A 22,345-nucleotide genomic window follows, 5' to 3' on the forward strand; every position below is an offset into this window, starting at 1 on the left:
TAAGGGAACATTTACTTAGCATCTACGAAAGACAACAAGTAATTCCATCAGCACGTGTGTGTAATGTCGAAAAGAGTGCCTAAGATTCGATTTAAAGCACTTGTTGGGGGACTTTCGTGTAATTTATTCATAATTTATTCGGTGAGTGCAAATACGTGTACGCTTGCTTACTTAAAGCAAATATTACAAACAATCAATCAAACTATTACGAATATATCACTGAGTATTGCTGAGATGGAAAATTTGACTGAGTCTTTAAAGGTTCGCTGATCAATATCGGTATCTACGTAGCGGCATCATTTCACCGATAAATGATAATAAATAAATTAAACGCAATTATCGTTTGGCCATGCTTTTATAGATATTCCAAATAAAAAAGAGTTATTTAACGTTGCGTTCTGATCTTCAGATGACAAAGTGTGTAACAATCGTATAATGAAATTTTATGCCAATCCGTGTCCATGAAAATCTCTTAATCTTAGCTCAAGTAGCTTGGGAAACGGTTTTCGCGTAGCCAAGAACCATTTTCATTACTAATACATTAACATTGCTGCATTAGTAGGCAGTGTCACAAACAAATTGATGGGAACTTTAAATAGCGCCGATTATATGAAAGAAGCCTAAATAAAACAATAAGAAGCGTCTTTTATGATATATATGATTTAAGGAGATGCAAGGTAAACATGAAACCAACGGATACGCATTAAGGGCTCGAGTAAAAGGATACATCTATGACTTGAGACAATGCACTGGAATTGAGAGAGAATGTAAATAAACAATAAATAAATAAAAGCTATTCCTATAACCTCTTTGCCATCACTAGTACTCTTCTTGTTCTTGTTCTTCTTCTTCTTTTGCTGTTCAGCAAATCAACAATCAAAGATTCGCTCTGATGTGTATTACTAGTACTACTATTACTGACAAAGTGAGGTAGCTCTCATACCATAATAAAGAGCCGCTTACGTTGTAACAAAGCGGCGATTTAGCGAACCGAAGACGTCTGGCTGCTGCTCACCGCTGCACATTCGTTTGCATTTGCTGAAATAAAACTAAACTAAACTAATAAGATGAATTATTACTATTCTGTCTTCTTCATACTTTCGAAATTTGTTTCTTCGTAACTATGTTTTGTTGTTTCAAAAATGAAAAAAATCTTACACGTAGCGATCCTTTTCAAACGGAGAAACCATCGCCTCAAAGGTATATGATGTAAAAACTTTGAACAACATCTGAACTAAGTTCACCATGGAACTTCACCATTCGACCTTTGACCTAATTACACTCCATTATTCCGTTTATTCCTTGTGGTATACGATAGATTATGTTTGCATGGATGTATGTAATACTCAGAGGGACTTGAGATAGAACCACCTCTTCTTAGAATCGTCGTTTTAAAATCTATTTATGTTTGTGTTTCTATGTCTATACGTTTGTTTTTGTGAAATAATCGTGTTTGTAAAACAATCGTATAGACGTATTTCGTGTGTAGCGTCAGCCTGAAACAACTGTAATTTGTGAACTAATGGAGAGAATGTCATGGAATGCTAATGCATTTTAAAGGTTGTTATTATCTACGAATCGCAGGCCATATGATAACAGTGCAGCGATTTGTCACTTCCACTTCTCGGATAACGTCATGCCTGCCCGCAGCGACCAGATTCGTTGATTTCGTTTTCTTTTATAACCGTAAGCATAGGTGCAATATCATCGGACATGTAAAGCTCTTCAACTGAACCTGCGCGGATAGTCCAACCGATTGAAAGAACAGCTTTTTTAAAATGCATGCGCCCACCAAGGAAATGTTTCGAATCGACAACTTGAGCGCGCGCATCTCCATTACCGTAACCTTGAATGTTATCATCGTTCCGCCAAACAGGAATTTTTACCTTTTTTGCTTTTTTAAGCCTATCTTCTCGTTCATGTTATTGAGATGTATACACGCAAGATATTACGAGCTTTAAAGTAAAGATTGGATCGAATCGAATTCTAATTTTGAAAAATTATCATTAATATGAAAAGGAACTGGCAATTGTCGAAACTTATCTTATTATTTGTCTCATTTCTGCATAATAATTTTATATAAAAGATTTGACTTGAATCGACCAATTTTTCCACACCTCCCCATATAACATTTCGTAGGAAAAGTGTTGGTCTTTATATCATCAAAATGTGTAATATTTAGATTAGCTTTTTGAAGCCCATACCTTAAGTAAATCGTTATAAAAAATCTTTGATCTTTTGTTAAATTTGGGTCAAGTTACTCGGCGTTTTGCGCTCCCTTCAATATAACGACTGCCATGAAAAATATGCCTTTACATCAGAGCAAGATATAAGTTTTGGTATTTTATAAGGCGCAACTAGCGTAAAGCACTTAATGGATGGTTGGCCTTACCCGACCATGTGTTTACTTGCTTTTTATATACTTTGAAAATTCCATTCCAGAAATACACATCAAGAAGCTTACCAATTATCAGTGGCCAACATGAATACCAGAATTGCCGGGCATAGAGGGACATAACTTTTCTCTTCCTTGAATCAAATCTAAAATTTTATAGCGTTTACTTTAGTTCAGAGTTTTAAGCTTGGACTTGAATTTTATTTTTAACAATATTCAAAATTTTACCTAAGGCGAAGATAATTTTTTATTTATTAGTTCGAAATATTGACCTAAGAGTTATCAAAGCGTGTTTAAATATGTTGTGCGGTGCGGGTAAGTTCATGAATCATCTTTTGACTTGCTCTAGCAATTTTTTTGACTTCGGGGAAAGATAGTCACTAAATGATAGCGGGGAGTAGTGTTTCCGATTTTCGCGATATTGATATTTATATGAAATTTCTTTTCTTTGCTCCTGACTGAGATTGCCAGCTGAAAGGTAATCTATCTCGTTCTGCAACTGCTCTTTTCTTGTAATTTGCGTCCATCTTGAAAGCCGAATGGAATTTTTTATATGAGAGTGTTTTAGCAATTATTTAAGATATTTACATTAATAGTGATATAGACGCCAGGTCACGCGATTTAATGGAGAGATTTTACTACCTTTTAATATATATATATATATATATATATATATATGATAAACATGAGTAAATATATATATGGTAATCACCTAGGACAAAGACACACACGCACACACGAGGTGTAAGAGACAGAGAGAGAGAGAGAGAAAGAGAGAGAGAGAGAGAAAGAGCGAGAGGCATAGAAGCTAAGCTACTCTATCACAGTAGAAAAGAAACACAAATCTATTTGCATGCTTTACGTGTGAGCGTGTGAATACACCCGTATTATCAAATCAACATCGAAAAAGAAAGTTCAAACGCGGTGAATTATTTAAGTATATATATATATATATATATATTCTTAATCAATATCAAATTTTGAATCGATCTATGCATATCGGTCTATTTGGCAACCGTTGTCTTCTATGTTCTTTGGTATTGAAAATGAGTCAAGTCGGTCGAAGGTGATATTTACAGTAAAACATAACCTGGACTGATCGCTGTTTTTGGCGATTTTCTTTGCTTTCACAACTTTGAACAGATAGAACGATAAAAATTTCCACGTATATGGAAAGTCGATCATTCAAAAAGACGTCTACGTCTAACCAATGGCAAAATTTCTTTGCTTTGATTTTTTTTTTTTTTTTTTTTTTTTATAATAAATATGGTAAAGGTAGAAAAGATTCGGTAATTTTCCTATGTAATTGTCTCATTTATCTACGTATCCTTTTCTCTGGATCATCTTTTGCCGAGTTGACGACAGATAATAGCCGCTGGGGGTTCAGATCTGCAGGTTATGGTGAATGGAACAGCTATGCATGCTTGCTGGTCATTAGTTTTGCTACGCTGTGAGTAAATGCGGCATCGCAGTGCGCGGTTAGCTTTCTCACGCCTAAATCATGACTCATTTTTTAAGAGATAAATAATGCAAAGATGATATTAGAAAATCGAAGCTTTTAATATGAATACTTACGCTTATTGTCACTAATAAACAGTATTTTGTTCATATTAATGTATATTCACATACATGCAGAGATGCGTTCGTATGTATATTTCAACAAAATTTATTTAATAAATTTCTATTAAAACATAATTTTCCAACATTTAAAGTAAAACATAAAAGTATGTATATATATTTAAATACATATTTATATACATATATTTATATACATACATATACATACATATATATATATATATGTATATGCTATATACATGTATATAAATATATATGTACATAAATATACATATATATATATATATATGTTAGTATGTATGTTTATATACATATATATATTTATATATGTATACAATAAAATATATGCTAGATGTGAACAACATTTTTGGGAAATAAATTTCAACATAAATATGTATTATATATGAAGCATACACCTACAAATATTCATATACAATAATCATAGTAATGATAAGAGAGCGCAAAAGTTGCTCACATTATCTTGCAAAAAAGAAAAAAAAAACAAAAAAAAAAAAAATACAATTATAAAAATTACAAAGTACGTAAATTAAGTGAGATATATGTTGTGCGGATTGCATAACATCCGAATTGGAAATTCGTAAAAATATATTAAAAAAAAAAAGAAAAATAAATTTCATTAACATACGCTATTGCGTAGATACAACAAATCGTTACATTTGAACTACGAGCGAGGAGCACTATTCGAAATAAATCCTTACAATTGCGTCAATTTTTCCCTTTCTTCTTTCTTTGTGCTTCTTATTTTCAATTTAAATTTTCTCTTCTTCTTTTTTCTTCTCAGAATAAATGAACCTAAGACCTGATCTGAGCTCCTCTGTAAGTATCGTTTTTTAAAGAGTTTTAAACCCGTTTTCCTGGCCTGACTCGCTCACTCGATTCGGGTTATGGCGTTGCATGCGTTGTATGACTGTGTTTGTATGCATCTAGACGACCAATCGATGCGATATATGCGAATATATGGAAATTTATATCAAATTTATTTACTTCAAATATACGAAATTGTACATAAATCAAAAATAAACGCCGGACAGCACTGATGCATTCATTTTTTTTTTTTTTGTCGTCTACCTTGGGTTCCTAATTGCACTTTAATTTAACGGATCGGAACGCGGCCGAAAACACAGAAACATGTACCCAGCCACGCAAGACAATAATTTAAATATAAAAGCATACGTGCACACATCACACACATTCATTCAAAAACATAAATGCATTAAAGTGCTTGCATCTACCGATCGAGTGTCGAGGCTCTCTGTTTCTCCCATTCCGTGTATCGTTGAGCTCTTTTCTTAAATTCCCATTACCCATTTTTCACTGGTAACATGAAATAAATAAATATATTGATTGCACACACAAACACATACACACAGGTACACGTATGTGTGAGCTTAAGGAAATGAATGCATGCTAACGGGATCAGTTAAAGTAATAGGAGGAAGATCACAATTGTCGAAATATACGTTCGGTTTTTGACATGTGTGAGTTTTGTTGTTGTTGTTGTTTTTTTCTGTTTTCTGTTTTCTTTTTTTTTTCTTCTTTTTTGTTTTACATACATAATATATAATTTGCGCCTATATAAAACGAAAACTATTAAAAATAGATAATTGCAACTACTCTGCTGTGGTTAAATCGGCGGACATTTTTGGTTTTATCTCAATCGAAAATGCATGCGAACACCGCTAAGCAATTCCAACCAAAGTTTTCTAAGCAACCGGCCTCTTGGTTATTAGCGGCACTCTTCTCGGCACTCCTCATTTTCTTTGGGTAGTTTTTTGGATTACTGCGATCGCTAAGATGTATGGGCATTTTAGCGAACTCCGGCCGGGGAGTGCGAAATTTCTCTAGTAATTCGCTCTGCTCCAGTGTCAAATTCTTTGATTTCCTACCTAAAGTCGATGGTCAAGAAATTTGTTGTTATTTTAATTCTTGCTTTTTTTTTTTTTTTTTTTTTTACATTACCTTCGATCATATCGTTAACAAGTGGAATTTCCGTTGGATTTAATAGCTCGACACGATCACAAGCTGTTCTAAATTCATGAGCGCTCATTAAAGCGTAACGGGGCATATAACAAAGGGGGCCCAAAACTTTTCGCCTATTTTCGGTGTTAGCCTCAAGATTTTTGCGTCTACACTCTGCTGTACTCCAATCGGCCAGGCAATTAAATAACGTTCGCTCCGAACTTAGCTGCAAAGCTTCACGTTTCGCAATCATTTCCAATTCTTCGAAACGAAGTTCAGTCAATTCTTCCTTGGCCAGCACTAATTCGGCATGCATATCAATTAGCTGTAGAGCATTGTTAAGCAGGGCTACACCGTAGTCTTCGGCAGTAAATGGATTCGGATTTGGGGCGGGAACGTTTGTAGAATTCAAATTGAAATTAGAATTCGTTGTAGCGATTACCTGAGCTTTTCGTTTGTTCTTCTTAGAGGCGGATTCTTGTGTCGTTATAACGGCACCTAATTGGTATTGATTAGAGACTTGTACCGCCTGATAGAACCAGAGACAACGAAAAACATCTATTACGGTGGCACTTGTTAGCTGAAGGTCTAATTCGCGTGTGCAATGAATTATCTGTAAAATATATTTATATATATATACATATATATATTTGTGATTAAAATCCGTATTAATGAAATGTTCTACGAATTGGAACTAGAATCGAGCATACCAAATCGGGGCAATTGAAACGATCCGCTAGTTCCAGTATTTTCAGTATATGTAAATGGTCGCGATATTTTACAAATTTTGTTTCCAAAAAACGTATAATTAATTCGAAATCATGTTTATCTACATTTGAGACTTGGAAATGATTGTCACCTTTGCGGCCACTATTCGGTCCGGCATGAATCAATTTGGCCAATTCGACGCTATTCTCCAATACTGCTTTTCTCTCGCATCTTATCATGTAACGGTCATCGCCGTTAACCACAATAAAATCGATATAAGGACTTGGTATTATCGGTATGCCGGCTGAGACGTTCGTGTGCGCTCGCATATAAAATGAAGGCCGCGCTATAGGCGGCTTTGTTACTGAATGAGAGGAACCGCCATTTAAACTTTCATTATTTGGATTATGCTGGCCATCGGACGAAAGACCGAAAGGTAAAACCATTTTCATGTGTTCCTTTCTTCACTTCTGAAAATCAAATTGATACTCGTTTAATTCAGTCACACCTGTTCGTCATTCAGGGCAGTGTTTGCTAACGTTGTTCTGAAATTATTAAAAGTTAAAAATAAATCACACACATACACAACACACTAATGCAATTCAATATATAATACGTAATAGTCTGGAATATAAATAAATGCTACGTAATTACTGTTCAATGGCGAAATAAGCGTGCCGAAAAGGAATAACATGTTCGTATGTATATTGATATATGCACTTGGCCGCGCGACGCAGTCATGCTATGCTTTGCACGCCTAAGTGCAAACGTTTATTGAAAACTCTAAAATGCTCATATGTTAAAAGCAATGAAGAAACCAAATAAAGTTCGGCTTGATTAACCATCGCCCCTCACATACGTAACGTAACTAATATGGAGGTCGTTAATGCAACAAAATTCTCTGCTTGTTGTTTAAATTTCATTTCCATTGAACTCCATTATTTAAAGGGGCTTTTCAGTACATTCAATACGAAATATTGCTGCACGTATTTTTACCACATCGACCTTAGCCTTAAATGGTTTTGCTTGAACGATGCTTGAATTTGTTCGATGTCAATGCGCGTGATCTCTTATTTCGAAGTTATAAAGGACTTAGCGGATCCATAATTCGATTAATACAAGTCACGCTTATTTACTCTGCACTCATTCCAGCCAAGATTAGAATAGAAATCGCATGTATAGGCGGGGTCCGGAGATCCTTGACGCCGTTAAACATCGACGTAACACAAGCCTGTTGTCATGGATGTGATCAATGAATGTAAAAAAATATTCAAGATCAAGATCAAGACATTCTCAGTAGATCATAGATAAGGTAGGCTAAATAGTGGCCCACGGCGAAAGATCGGTCCTTTCTTTGACAAAGTTTCGTCCGTCCTTTGGTCCTTATATAGACTAACACACGTGTATATCTTTGTGTTTACAACTCTTTGTGGTGTTTTTTGCGGGGTAAAATATAATAAACAAAACTCCCTCTCGTTTCTGCCGAACTAGCTAGCTCATCAATAACACGTGCACATACCCTTTACAATCTCAAATCCCTCAATTCAATAAAGATAAAAATGCGATGTAGACGGAGATAAGGATATACACACAAACTGTTTTATAATAAAATGTGTATAGTAGATTATATCACCGCGTTTTACACACTCACATAAGTACTACTACGTTATACCTTTCATCACGCCCACGACCGCATATATAGGAAAAAACATCAAATATTTTTAGAACAAAAAATTATCAAAAGATGACTGGGGCCGCTTACGATCGGATATCGTAAAAATTGTGATATATACGTAATTGAGTTCCACAGCGAGTTCTCTAGTGGACTTCTAATTGCTTTACCATGTTACGGGTCATATAAAAAATCTTCGCGGTTTTTCCGTGCTTTCGAGCTCCTCTTTGTAGCCTGCTCCTTTCAGATGATTGCCCTGCTCCTGAAAGCTTATGTGCCGGTCTTGCTTCTTTAGTTGCAAAATTTCAGCGGGATGCACCTTTCACATCGAAATTTCCGAAATGGAATCGAGGAAACAACACTTGGATCCTGGGCTCGTTCACTCACAGCATTCTCACCGAACACTTTACAAATTTGTCAACGAGCTTTACCTTTTTTTGTAGTAAAAAAGCATCACATAGCGTATTTTAAAATCAATGTAACTTTTCACACGAACAAAGAATTAGAAAACTATCTTCACAAAAAATGTCTATATGTAATTGTTAACATGATTCCGCGGAAAAAACCGCAAAGACTTTTTATTATGAGCTAATATAAATATTACATATTTATCAAGGTCAGTTTAAGTGTAAATGTGAACGAAAGAATCCTATATAGAGAAGAAATCTGCCTCGGATGAGTGAAATTTTGTATTAATTAATTACTGCTCCTATATTATATATGTATTGCACCATCTCGCGCTATATATTTTTATTTTCTGTTTAATTATTTCTCTTGCTTTTCTTCGGCAAAACTTTTTATTACATTAGCCCGACCTATGCAAATAGCAAAAGCGATCCAAATACTAATAATCTCAACACGTGCACATTCTTTTGTTTTGCATAATAAATATTGTTACGATATTCTCTTTTGGATACTGTTCGTATCGCTAGATCGTCGCTATGCTTTTCAAGAGAAATACACTGGCACGTCTTCATTACAACACTGTTTTATTTACCAATCAATTTATTTCATAATTCGTTTCATATAAATATATCAATAAGGACAGGAGTATTTACATTTTACTTTGGCAGTACTCCCGACTTCTCAACTCTAATATTCTTTTTCTCCGTCTTCCGTAAATAGTTTATTTACATACATTTTTACAAGCATATTGCTATTAGCCAAGTTCATGACTTGGTTTTTTTTATCTTCGTTAGCTAAACTTTTTCTTAGGCCGGCATATGCACGTCGCGCCGCGAATTTGCGCTTGGATTTTCTCCCTCTAGGAAACTTATTTTCTGGGAAAATCGATTAGTTAAAATGAACTGGATTTGGGACTTCCGCAACAATATTTACTGAATAAAAAATCGGCGATTTAGATCGAATTCTTGGTATGGAATCATCATTTGCTCTAATGTTGGGGGACCTATCTTTCTCACTTGTTTATCTTTTCAGGACCATCTTAAATTAGAAATAAACGGAATCGAATCAGGGATGTTCTTCTGTCCACCAGCTAAAATCGCACTAACCTTCTTCTTTCCATTATTATGCAGTTAAGCTACAAAGTTAGTTAATACACTAACCTATTTCAAAAAAAAAAACCTTCTTCTCCTCTTTAGATTACAAGATGACAAAGGTTTTTTTTTTCAACTTTAGTTTCGGTTTTCAATTCATTTTTCGATTTAAAGTGAGTGCATAGGACAAATGCAAAAATTAGTTGAACGCTTTCGTCAAAACCATATGCAGCTTGGGTTGAATGTTTGGTGCCTAGGTTTTCGAATGAATAGTTGGTAGCCTAAATTTTGGAAATCTTAAAAAACTACATATATATTTTAATACGCCAAGTTAGCGCAGTTATAAGAAGCAATTAATGTTGAAAAAAGCTATTGATAATTGAAAGCATCGTGTGCGTGTCAGTGTGACGAACGCTTTGATAGACATTTCAAATTTTTAAATTATCACTCTTCAATCGCTTTAAGATCAGCTAGCAACGTATGTTAATTAATTTCTTCCTAGACGAATATATTGCGGCGCTCAATAAGTCTTCGGTCTAGCTTGTCATTTTTGTTTTCACAATATCGTCATTCAATTGTATTTATACTATGAAACTGCACAGTAATGACAAGAAACGTGTCATACTATTCTCAGTCGACTGGTCGACGTTTGTCGATGGTAGCTGGCCGCTCAAAGAGCAACATTCAACCGAGACGGGAAACTCGAAAGTTTTATATTGTTTTGAAAATTATAAAATCACTGTAACCTATAAATTGATTGTCGGCACTATGGCGAGTGAAATCATATGAGCTGGAGGCAGCGTTACCATATACGTATCAGATTGGAGACTTATTGAGTGATGTACTATGTAATTTCTATATCATTACTTACGACTGCAAATATATTCAATTGGCAAAGCAGTGCAGGCAAGTGGGGACAATATGTAAATGATTAGAACTGTTCTAACGTTCAAGTTAAACTGAAGCATATAATTTTATCAATAGCAAGATCAATATCCTGATTGTATTTCTTTACTGTGAATGATTGTCTTTGTTATTAATATTTAAAGTTATGCTACGCTACGCTACGCTGGTGTATTCCTTTCGGATCTTATTTGCCAGCAGTTAGCAGTTGGATAATATTCAAACTTGACTTAAATTTAATTCTAATTATTAACCTTGAAATTGAATAGTGACGGCCATATATACATGTATGTATATGGTTATTAAAAATTAGCAAAAATAGCTACCAAACAACGAAATGAAATAATTTCGATAACAATAACACAATAAACTTCTAAGGCCGACTTTAAAACTTATACTGTACAGTGTACTGACTGCATAGATATTTCAGAACTCGACATACATCGATTACAAAATTTGTATTTTTATTGCATACACATATATTTATACATATCTATCATATATATTTATTAGAACGAATGTACGATGATTAAAGGAGAACGCATCACATAATATGTGTTTACGATCATTCATTGTTCATTGATTAGTTCGCATTGAACAGTTACGCTTAATAAATTATACGATTTCTGTTACAGGTAATAAAAAAATTATATTTACTCACTCGCACCCAAAATTATATTTTACTTACTGTACGATGATTAAAGAAGAACGCATCACATAATATGTGTTTACGATCGTGATTCATTGATTAGTTCGCTAACAGTTACACTTAATAAATTATACGATTTCTGTTATAGGTAATAAGAAAATTGTATTTTACTCACTAAGAAGAGAACTTTTCATGAGACCGATAAGATGAATTTACGAAACGTGCATCTAAGCATCGAAGATACAAAAAAAATTTGCAAATTCTTAATGCATGTGTCTTACGGAATATGTTATCATTAACCGTGTATGGTTATCTACGCGATCGTAACAGCGATCTACAAAAATGCCCCTAAAAGAATTATATTAGTCTCAAGTTTTTTCTTCTCGCATTCGATAATGCATAACGCATTCCATTAGCACATTGCCTGCCTATTTATTAATAATAAGCTGGAAATTAATTGAAAAAATATTGAAATTCACATTAATTGCGTATGTGCTAGTGAAACGAGCGAATTACCATTAGGCAGATGGAATATGTAGATGGTTATGGCGCATATCACAGTAGCAACTTCTACGAGAATATCTTCAGGAGATCGAAAGTTATAAAAGTTGTTTCTGATTTTTCTACATTGCGGCCATCGATGTGAGCAGATCTCGGCCACTTTTTTACCCTGGGTCCGTAATCAATCAACGAATATTAGTGCCAAATTTCATTTTCACAACGCGATTCTTGTTACGGAGGCGATTCTACAATCTTTGTGTTAAAAAAAATAATCGGAAGAGCGTAAGTGATTTTTTTTAATTTTGCATAGAATATACGTAGAATGTTTTTTATGAGTAACTAGCAAAAAACACGATAAGCAGTGATGCTTTCAATTTATGTTACACTGCAGGTATGTCCTTTTATCGATTTGCTTCATGTTGATGACCAAGAAGTTCCAATGTTTTTACCACATTTAAAATCGATATCGAGAGGGCATGTTTGCCATAGGGAGAAACGGACGGACGGACGTGCTTCAATCGATTCACAATTTGATATTAAACAAGCTTTACGGGCTTCGGTAAAATATTTGACCACAAAAGAAATCGAAGATCCATCCCCTCGATATACATATATGTCGTAAATATTCTGATTAAACTTTTTTGCAATTAAACAGGACTTCCTAGACGACTATATAGATGTGTCGTACACCGACTTATCTATGGATTTTATTTGGAAATTGCCAGAATACCGTCCGTCCGGGTTTTCTTCTCTCTTTTTTTTCAAATATCCCCAGCCTCTGAGAAATTGCATCAATGCATACATACACTGGCGTTTGGGAAAAATTGTAGGTAAAGAAAAAGGGAAATTTTTGCTTGCAAGATGCCAGTACAGACAAAGACGGGGCAGAGCGGTTAGGGAGCTAACAGCCGCGATGTCGAGTCCTGCGTTATACTCGCAACAGCAAGACGAGCGCCTGAGAATGCTGGTAAAGCCAGTCTCTTGACTGATGGACAGATCTTTTTTGTCCCTATGGCACACTAAACGTGGCGTTATCTACACATACATGCGTACCAAGAAGAAAAAATTCGAAAGCAAAATTTTTTGGTTCGTAATTGTAATAAATCCTTCCCACCTTTTACAATATGCACACTCCGAGTTATTGTTGTATAAGCATAACATAACAAAAATGTTATGTAAAATATGACAATAGACTCGTCGATCTGAAGCGTAAAGTACACGCGGATTGATTTTTATGCAAATGACGCTATGCATGATGTAAGACTTTAATTTCTAGTTTTTTACTAAATAAGTAAACATATGGATCAGGATACCTAACATTCAAAGACAACCCGAAATCGTACTGCGCTAACCAAACTCTTAAAAATTGAATTCCATTTGCGGCTACGGGAAAGCAAATAAACAAATAGACATAAATGTTCAAAGAGTACTCAAATTTACGGGGCAATCATTTATTCATTAATAATAAAAATTGAAAAAAAAAACCTATTGCAATTGTCACACCTTTATTATTATTACAAAGGATACTCGTAACTATCGCTAATTATTAATGATTCGTAATGACTATAATGACTAATTGTTATTTACATGACTGAATAACGAAGCGTGTGATAAACAAATAATTTGAAAGCAGATATTTAGTTACTTATACGACCTAGATGACATTTAATGTTTACATATACATATACATTTATATATTTATATATATATATATATAGGGTTATAGCAATTACACATGAAATGCTAAACTATTTCCTTTTATAATAATTATATTAAAGATCTAGCGACCCGAATGAAGAGTGTATGCACATACATACAACATGCGTTTATAATAAAATAATGTATACATTTACATTTATTTTATCGCAAGCAAATCGAGCTAACCTTAAATCTGATCAACTGGTGTTACCACATGTTCTTGCAAATGTGTTCACAATTAAAGAGATTTTTGCATTTGTGTTCGAAATAAGCAAAGCAAATGAAATGTAAAGCAAGGAATAGGAAACAAACAAAAACATTGTTTTACACAATAGGAAACATAAATACACACAGGCACACACACACATATATATATATATATATATATATATATGTGTGCACACACAAATAGATATATATATATACAAATATATATATATACATATATATATATATATACATATGTACACATGTACGTAGATGCATACATAAAAGTACACAAAAGTACACATATGTGAGCAAAAATTATCTCATATTATCTGTATATATATATATATATATCTATATATATGTAACAAAGTAAATATTTAGTATACACATACAAGGCAAAAATGAATTAACAAAATCATTAAATGAAGCCCAAATAACGTAACACACACATCCATTTAAGGCATTATAAAGAGAAAATATCCCGAAAGTGTTCCAGTTTTTCAAACGTGACACATATTGTATAACAAAACAAACATGGATGCGTGCCATACGTACACGCACAAACACACACGAGATATATATATATATAAGTATTTTGGTGAATATTTTTTCACACTTTTTCATGTTCTCACTTATATCATAAGAGATACTCAAAATATTCTTTCTGTATACATAGTATCGTGGATGTATGTATATGATGCGTATGTATGTCAAGAGTGCCGGAATTTCAATAATATCATAAACCATATATTAGAAACTGTTACGTATATGCATGTGTGTGTGTGTGCATTTGTGTATGTGTGTGTAGGTGTATAAATGTCTGTACACAAACACCTGTATATTTATATATTCATAACATTAAATATATACATATATATATATATATATATATATATATAAATAAAGTGTACAAGTTTTGGAAGCATATGTGCGAGAGCCTTAAAAAGGATAATTGAATTTTCTCTTTTAACATATCATTCATCGGTTTTTCTCCCTTTTTTGTTTATTAATTTTTTTTTCATTTTCTCCTTTTATTTCATTCTTCTTTGTTTTCATCACATCATTTCATTTTACTGACACACTTTTCTTAATGCAATACACAGAGAATAGATTCATAAGCGAATAGGCAAAGCTATATATACACATACACATACACACACACACACACACACACAAACACACAAACACACAATATTTATGTGCACACATTTACATATGTCATTTATTTGACTGACATCGGAATATCTAGTTGTAAGGAAAACATAAATTTTGTTTTTTAAGAAAAATTTTGCAGATAAGAGGAAAACCGTTTTTCCTGACAATTCTTAACTATTTATCAGTTATGGGCTTACCAATATATTAATAATTCTTCGGATAGTTTGAATTTTCTTTTCACGCATATATATATATATATATATATTATGTGTATTTAAATATTTTAAAAATTACTTTTCGATTTTATAAAATTTCCAACTAAACAATATTTCCGTATTTTGCTTCTTCTTCTTTTTTTTTGTTTATTATTTTTTGATATTTATTATTAATCTCAATAGAAGTATTATTTTGTATTTATTTATTACATATACATATATATATATATATATATTTTTTTTTTCGTTATTTGTAGCAATTTAATGAAAAAATTCAAAACGTTTCCATTTATTTTAGATACGTGTAATACCGTGCTACCACCGTTCAAATACGTATATATACAAGAATTTTTCTATCTGTTTTTTTTTTTTTCTTGCTGATTTTAAAGTTGCTTAATCGCACATAATATCACAAACATTCCAAAATACATATATATATATATATACATATATATATATATATATATATATATATATACACAAAACATAAAATTTTCTTTTATGTACTGCTGCCGTTCACTCGATTCCGTTTGTTAGTTGGAAAATTCTAAAAACATTGAACTTACATACGTATGTAGTTCTCGGAAAATTTTACTTCTCACTACTTAATCTTCCTCTCTCTCTCTATCTTATTTTGTTTTTTCCTTCTCTTTCTTTATTCTCTTTCCTCTTCTGTCATTGTTTTCTTTTTTGTATTTTTTTCCATTTTTCTTTTTTTTTTTATTTTTTATTTTTTTTTTTTATTTTCACTCATATCTATCTATGTTTACCGTAACATGCCTGTGTATGCACAGATGGCACATAAAAACCAGAAGGTTTGTATAATTTTTTTGATGAAAAAAGCCAACAAAGGTAAAACTGAGAAAAAAAAAAATAAAAATACAAAACGACAAAGAAAGCCAAAGTATATGCACAGAGTAATAAGAAGAAGCTTTCTTTCTTACTTTCTCTTATATCGGAAAAGAATTATTTTTGATTACATTTCAGTTCTCTGTAAATTGAAAGTTTCTACGATAGAAAAAAAAGCAAAAAAAAAAAAAAGCTTATAAGCTTTAAAGGCACTGAGCGATTGTTGCTTGGCATTACTTGAAAACTCTTTAACATCTGTATCTAAAATTACGAATTCCTTAGGATAAATATGTGCTTCCATTTCGTATCTGGCGGCAAATATTGCTTGAACATGATATGACATTTACTCGAAAAAATTTTCTTACATTTTGTTGTTTAAAGCGAGGAGAAATTCACATTCACGAAAGGAAAAGGACGATATTGCTTATAGTGGTTTGATCTCGCGACAAATCGTTAAACCTAAAGGAATCGTGAACGAAGGAACGAACTCCAATGTTCCTTTACTTCTAAGAATTTTCTTAGGACAATTACGTGGTGGAACGAATGATTATTTAACATCACGTAACATCACGTTGCTGTCCCCTTTCCATTTTTTGTTTTCTATTTTGACTTTGAGATATTGTCCTTCTTATTTGGCTTAGAAATGAAATTTTCCGTACGACCTTCGTATGCAAGAGAAATGCGTTTGAGGAGAGAAAAGACTCATCAAGTCCAAGTCATTTTCATAATTTTTTTATTTAGTTTAACAATTTACATAATACTAACAAAAATAAATATTATTTATGTTTAAATATCGACTTATCGTTATGCCGCCAACTGTGTAATTATTATTCAAATATAAACATAAAAATGATATGAGTGTTTTAGTGAACAATTACACGCGCATCAAACACTTCCTTATGTCATTACATTTCTTCTCCTTTAGCAAAAGAATTCTTCGTCACATATATGATAGCAACAATATATAATACTATCGTTGTTGTTGTTGTTGTTATTGTTGTTGTTGTTGTTATTATTATTATTATTATTATTACTATTATCATTATTGTTGTCATTGTTGCCGTTATAATAACTATTGTCGTCGCGTTTATGCCGACGCTTCTTCTCCCGTTGCAAAGTTTGCTTGGCCTTGTATTTAGGAAACACATCTAGCCGCGTGAGCTTTTGATAATGTTTAAAGCTCACCTTTAAATAGCCACCTGGTGGATATATACTACGACATATATGATTCCTATTCTCGCTACGATATCTGGAGGCTGTAATGAATAAAGCATACGCAAAATCTCAAGTTAATGTATTTTGTCAAATTCATTTGAATAAATCTCTCAAACAAACGGAGTTTCATTATCGCTAGTCAGTCGCATCAATATTGTTGCCCTATATATTCATGTCCTATTTAATGAGCTTTTTATTGACATTTCTATTGATTTTAATATCAATCAAGTAAATCATAATTTTTACAGTTTCCCTTTAAATTGGGCAGTGCCGACTTTTAAATACCCTACATCACATTGTCTAAAACAATTCTTATTTTTGATATGAAAGTACTATTACGGGTCAATTTTTATCGCCACATATTAAAACTAGGACTTTCCTGCTCTACAGTGGATCAATTTCCGTGAAAATCCTTATTAGGGTAGAATCCAAAAAATAGGCCCAGATGATCCAAATTTGGCACAATTAATTTTTTTATCTTAAATTACTATTATAATCTGATTTTCATTATCATGATGCAGTGAAAATTATACCTTTTTGTCGTATGAATTTCAGTTTTCCTTATATGAGAGGGTGTTCAAAAAATGATCCAGTCGGTACAAAGTTTTCATATCAATTTAGAATGCCGAAATGCTACTATTTTGCCATTTTTGCCAAGAAAGTTCAAAAATTTCAATTTTTTTTTGTAATCTTTTCGTTATATGAGAAGTGGCCGAAAGGGTGAAGAAATCCGAACTAGTTTCAATAGTATTCGTCCATGAGTCAAAACATGTCCGTGTACCAAATTTTATGAAAATATCTCCTGTAGCTTGCACACAATTTTACATAGACTGACATGAGACGGACAGACAGGCTTAGATCAATTCAGATTATTATTCTCAATGGATCCATATAATAAGAGGTGGGTCTATCTTAAGCCCTTCTGCATGTTACATACGTCCGAGCATATACCCTGTACCACAAGTGGTGCAAGGTATAAAAGTTGGTTTTCTCAAAAAATGTACAGATAAGACATAACTGTAGACTATACTTCACAGACTAATAAGACATAACTGTGCAATTGAATTTCCTGAAAATAGGTTTAACATCGCGAGCGACGGGTAATGCACACAAATGCATGGGCAAACATCGGGCAGACCGACGAACAGACACGCTCAACTCGATTCGGTAAGTGATTCAACTTGGAGATCACGTGCGTAAGGAAAGTCGAAATGAAAACAAATAAATATAAATTAGATACACACAATCATACTTAATGAGTAATCGATAAAGTAATTTGTGCCTTATTAGGGAAATACTTTTAAACGTGTCTTTACCCGAATTTCAAATTTTCTCTATGAAATTCTACGAAAAGCTTATTCGTATAATGCGTGAAACGATTTTCTCTCTTTGCGCTTGTTGAGGAGCGGCAACGATAGATGGATAGTTGAATACACATATGAATAAACAAACCAAAATTGCTAAATGCATAGATCGGTCAATAAATCTTCGAACCGCGTAAGATCAAAATATCGTTATGGTTGCTTTTTCTTCCTTTCGCCAAATTCGACCCTACCCTGTGAGGATGGTAAGACCAGTTTAACGCTTTTTTAACATTTCGTTGGTTTCTTTTTTTGGTTTAACCTTAACGTCGAGACATTAAAGATACGCTTCAGTTTCCCCAATATACCCGTAATTCGATTCAAGTCTTTGTTTTTTTTTGCTTGTGGAGCATACGGAAGATACGGTCCTGCATCTCCTGCAACTTCACATTTTGACTATCGAGAACGGTTTTCCCCATTTTTAATCCTTGAAAATAATATAGAGACGATATCTTTTAAGTCCGTCCCGGAAATTGTTAAGCGATCTCTCCAGTCTTCCGCTGACCGAAAAACTAAATTTGTTTTTAGAAACTATCTGATGAGTGAAATGTATGTATAACATGCTCTTATATGTTCCTCGTGCGCCTTCATACAAACATATCGTTATATGATCGTATTCTAGTAGAAGATATGAAATCCTATTGCATTTCCTAATGCATGTACTTATCAAGTTTACATTTTTAATCGGTTAACTGTGTGAACGCTATCTGGAAAATGTGCGTTTAAATTGACGAATATACTCGTCATGCACACAGAGTACGCGTAATATGAAAATAGGTTGTAATGAAATAGTTTGATGAAATCACATACACACAAATAAGAAAATCCAACAAGGACCGATGAACGGATCATGATCAGTATATCGTCGTCATAACACCCAAATGCTCTATATTGCGTTTCGTCATACACAGTTAACACAGGTTAATAATACGTACACTTACAAGATGATTATCTACTTACAGAGAAACTGAATGAAACGTATGAAACATTACATAATTTAATATATATTATTAAGCGTTTTTAACTTACTAACGAAATTGTCGCTGTTCATATGTTTATTATGGCCATGAAATAGGGAACGCGTTTCCCTCGCATGCGAATCGTCAAATTCAAATAAATGTTCGCAAGCCTGCATCGCGAACATTTTCATGCTATCGAGCGAGCAGTAAGTACCTGTTGCAAATGTCGTTACCAGGCTTTGTATTATGCTTACAAGTAGAATAAATTTGGTTGAAATCTGCATAAATAAGACAATGCACGAAAATTAATCATAAGAATTTATATTTGGGTATATTTAATAAAAGACAAGTAAGAAAATTAGATTCGGTCGTGACCGAATTTTTTGTATTTATTACCGATTTACTAAAAAGACAAAAAAAATAAAAGAAATACATTTTCATGCCCTATGATATGGAGGGCGCGAGGCTGATTTTATTTATATTCAAAATAAAAGTTCTTGGCGCATAGACGGGTGGTCGTCGTAGGCGTGCCCTTTGATCGGTTTTGGTGATTTTCAAAATCTTTAAGAAAATTTGTAGGCGGTATCTTAATGCTCAAATACTACACAGTTGAGCAGACGGACAGACAGACATGCTTAGATGCATTCCAAATTTGAAATCGCCTAAGAATTTATGTATTTTATGGGCTTTTTGAAGTTTATCTCCGCCCGTTATAAAGATATTGAGCTAAAAGGAATTAAATTTTGGTAATATATAATAAGTAGGCAGGTAGTACAGCATCGCCCATAAAATATGAGTTCAAATTTTTGTGCAATTATCTGCTATAGTTTACGAATAATGAGTCAAAAAACGAATTTTTTATTTCTTTTGAAAAACAGAGGTGTTCTGACCTTGCTCACTTGGACTGTAGGCTTGTCCTTCAACCGATTTAACAGATTTTCAATGTCAACCTGCATGCAAGCTTTGCAAATATTTCTGCCAAATTTGAAATCGAGAGCTTTATTTTTGCGGCCAAGAGAATGTTTATAGCAGACGTTACACAGACGGACAGACGGACACGCGTAAACCGATTAACAATTTAGTACTGATCAAGCGTTTTATGGAATCTCTGAAACTTCCATCTGGGCATTGCAAGCATTTTAACAAATTAAATATACTGCTCATCCCTCGATAATGGATATCAAACCGGAAAAGTTTCTTGCATTTACTCGAAAAGCTTACAGAGAAGAAACTCTCTTTACTAGGACAACACAACACCTGACTAATAACATGCAAGTTGTTTTCATCAAGCGGATAAAAAGCATACACGGGGACCTTCTTCTCCACGAGATCCTTCTTCATTAGCAAAAACTCTGGGCATATTCGATTTATTTACTAAATTTTGCTAATATTCTGCCTAACACCTAATCTCAGATCTTTTCAAGACTGAAAATCGCTTTGAAAATGGTCTTCGTAAGACAATCAAAGAATATAAGGACACAAAATTACATCTTTTCCTTGTCCAACTGGAAATTTTCCATCTTGTTCTTGTCCGCGTATATATTAGGAGGTTTCTAATGAAAGTAAGTAAGTGAGCAGGGACTTTAACATCCGAACTCACCTTTTTGAATAACATATTTTTTGTTTTCATTAACTTTTGTACGGTTGATTTTTTGTTTTTTCCTGCTTGAAATGTTGTTTTTTTTTAAAGAGCACGTACGACGCCGACGAATGTCAGAGCACACATGAGTCAAATAAATATCATTTTTTTTATTTATTTTTTTTTATTGGAAACACGATAATGCACTTGAGTGAATGAAACCAACAAAACGATCTACGTTTCTGTCAGCGAAGCAGTAGAAGGAAGTGAACGCTTATAGCACACTTGACAATAATGACAATAACGATTTCATCTGAAAGCTTTTTATAGAAACAGCGAGCACAGTGAAGGATCCGATTTTATTTATACTGGAAGAATACATCAATCAATCAATGAATGAATGAATGAATGAACGAATATATAAATACCAACAAATACAGTAAAAAGTTGCATATGTTGATTTGTTTATATATATATTCTAATATGTTTAAGTGAATGTTTACATATATTCCATAGACGTGAAACTATTCGATCGCAAAAAATACCTTTAAATAACGTTTTTAAGCACGTGTACGAATATTTACATAAACATATGTTCAAAACCTTACGTTCGCCTTGCATACACAAAGCTACACCTGTGTACGCATATTTGTTCATGGATATAACATAAAAATATAAATAAACTACCGATGATCGACCATATTAAGGGCAATGCCTTTATATATGACATTAGATCTGCACTTACGGTATATATGCTTGCTTAGAATAATATATAAGTTTTTTCAACATAAATTCATACTTACAGTTACAATTCCTAAGAAAATTGTATTCTCTTCCAGCGCAGGTGATGTAATGTGATTTTTGCATACGTCATCAAAAGGATAGGATGAACAGACAACCGTGTTATACCGCTGTCTGTTATAATACGTATAAATTAGGTCTGATTGGACCCGTAATCTAATGAAAAATGTTTAAAGAAACTGGGTGCTAACCTTTTGTCTTTTGTTCACTTTCTTAAAATATTTAATGAACATGAATGTCGCAAGGAAGAAGACACCTAGTTAAGCACTTATTATATGACGAAAAAAATTATGATTTCGCTTGGCATCATTCGCGATAAATTAATTTAAAATATATGCATAAAACGTTATCAATCGACCTTAAATCTTATCTAAGTGGCAGTGTTTTACGTGGATACACTGCCGTGGAGGCTTAATCCCAC

General features: G+C 33.2%; 2 protein-coding genes across 3 annotated transcripts; both read right to left on the minus strand.

Moving 5' to 3' along the window:
• Positions 1 to 5,038: 5,038 nt before the first annotated feature.
• On the minus strand, positions 5,039 to 15,793 carry LOC119631858. 2 transcript variants are annotated; one of them, XM_038024390.1, is made up of 4 exons: positions 15,727 to 15,793; positions 6,664 to 7,206; positions 5,954 to 6,566; positions 5,039 to 5,880 (listed from the first exon to the last, which is right to left on the minus strand). In XM_038024390.1, exons 2-4 carry the CDS (start codon positions 7,111 to 7,113, stop codon positions 5,648 to 5,650), a joined length of 1,296 nt encoding a protein of 431 aa, XP_037880318.1. In that variant the 5' UTR covers positions 7,114 to 7,206; positions 15,727 to 15,793; the 3' UTR covers positions 5,039 to 5,647. The 2 variants fall into 2 exon arrangements, with proteins under 2 accessions (XP_037880318.1, XP_037880317.1); XM_038024389.1 differs by lacking the exon at positions 15,727 to 15,793 and adding an exon at positions 15,143 to 15,187.
• Positions 15,794 to 16,629: 836 nt separating this feature from the next.
• Positions 16,630 to 21,596, minus strand: LOC119631641 (ras-related protein RabX). Its single transcript, XM_038024029.1, has 3 exons — positions 21,145 to 21,596; positions 19,615 to 19,822; positions 16,630 to 17,265 (listed from the first exon to the last, which is right to left on the minus strand). The coding sequence occupies exons 1-3, from the start codon at positions 21,172 to 21,174 to the stop codon at positions 16,931 to 16,933; spliced, it is 573 nt and encodes a 190-aa protein (XP_037879957.1). The 5' UTR covers positions 21,175 to 21,596; the 3' UTR covers positions 16,630 to 16,930.
• Between the last annotated feature and the right edge of the window lie 749 nt (positions 21,597 to 22,345).

Source organism: Glossina fuscipes, unplaced genomic scaffold (assembly GCF_014805625.2).
Source record: "Glossina fuscipes isolate IAEA_lab_2018 unplaced genomic scaffold, Yale_Gfus_2 1, whole genome shotgun sequence".
NCBI lineage: Eukaryota > Metazoa > Arthropoda > Insecta > Diptera > Glossinidae > Glossina > Glossina fuscipes.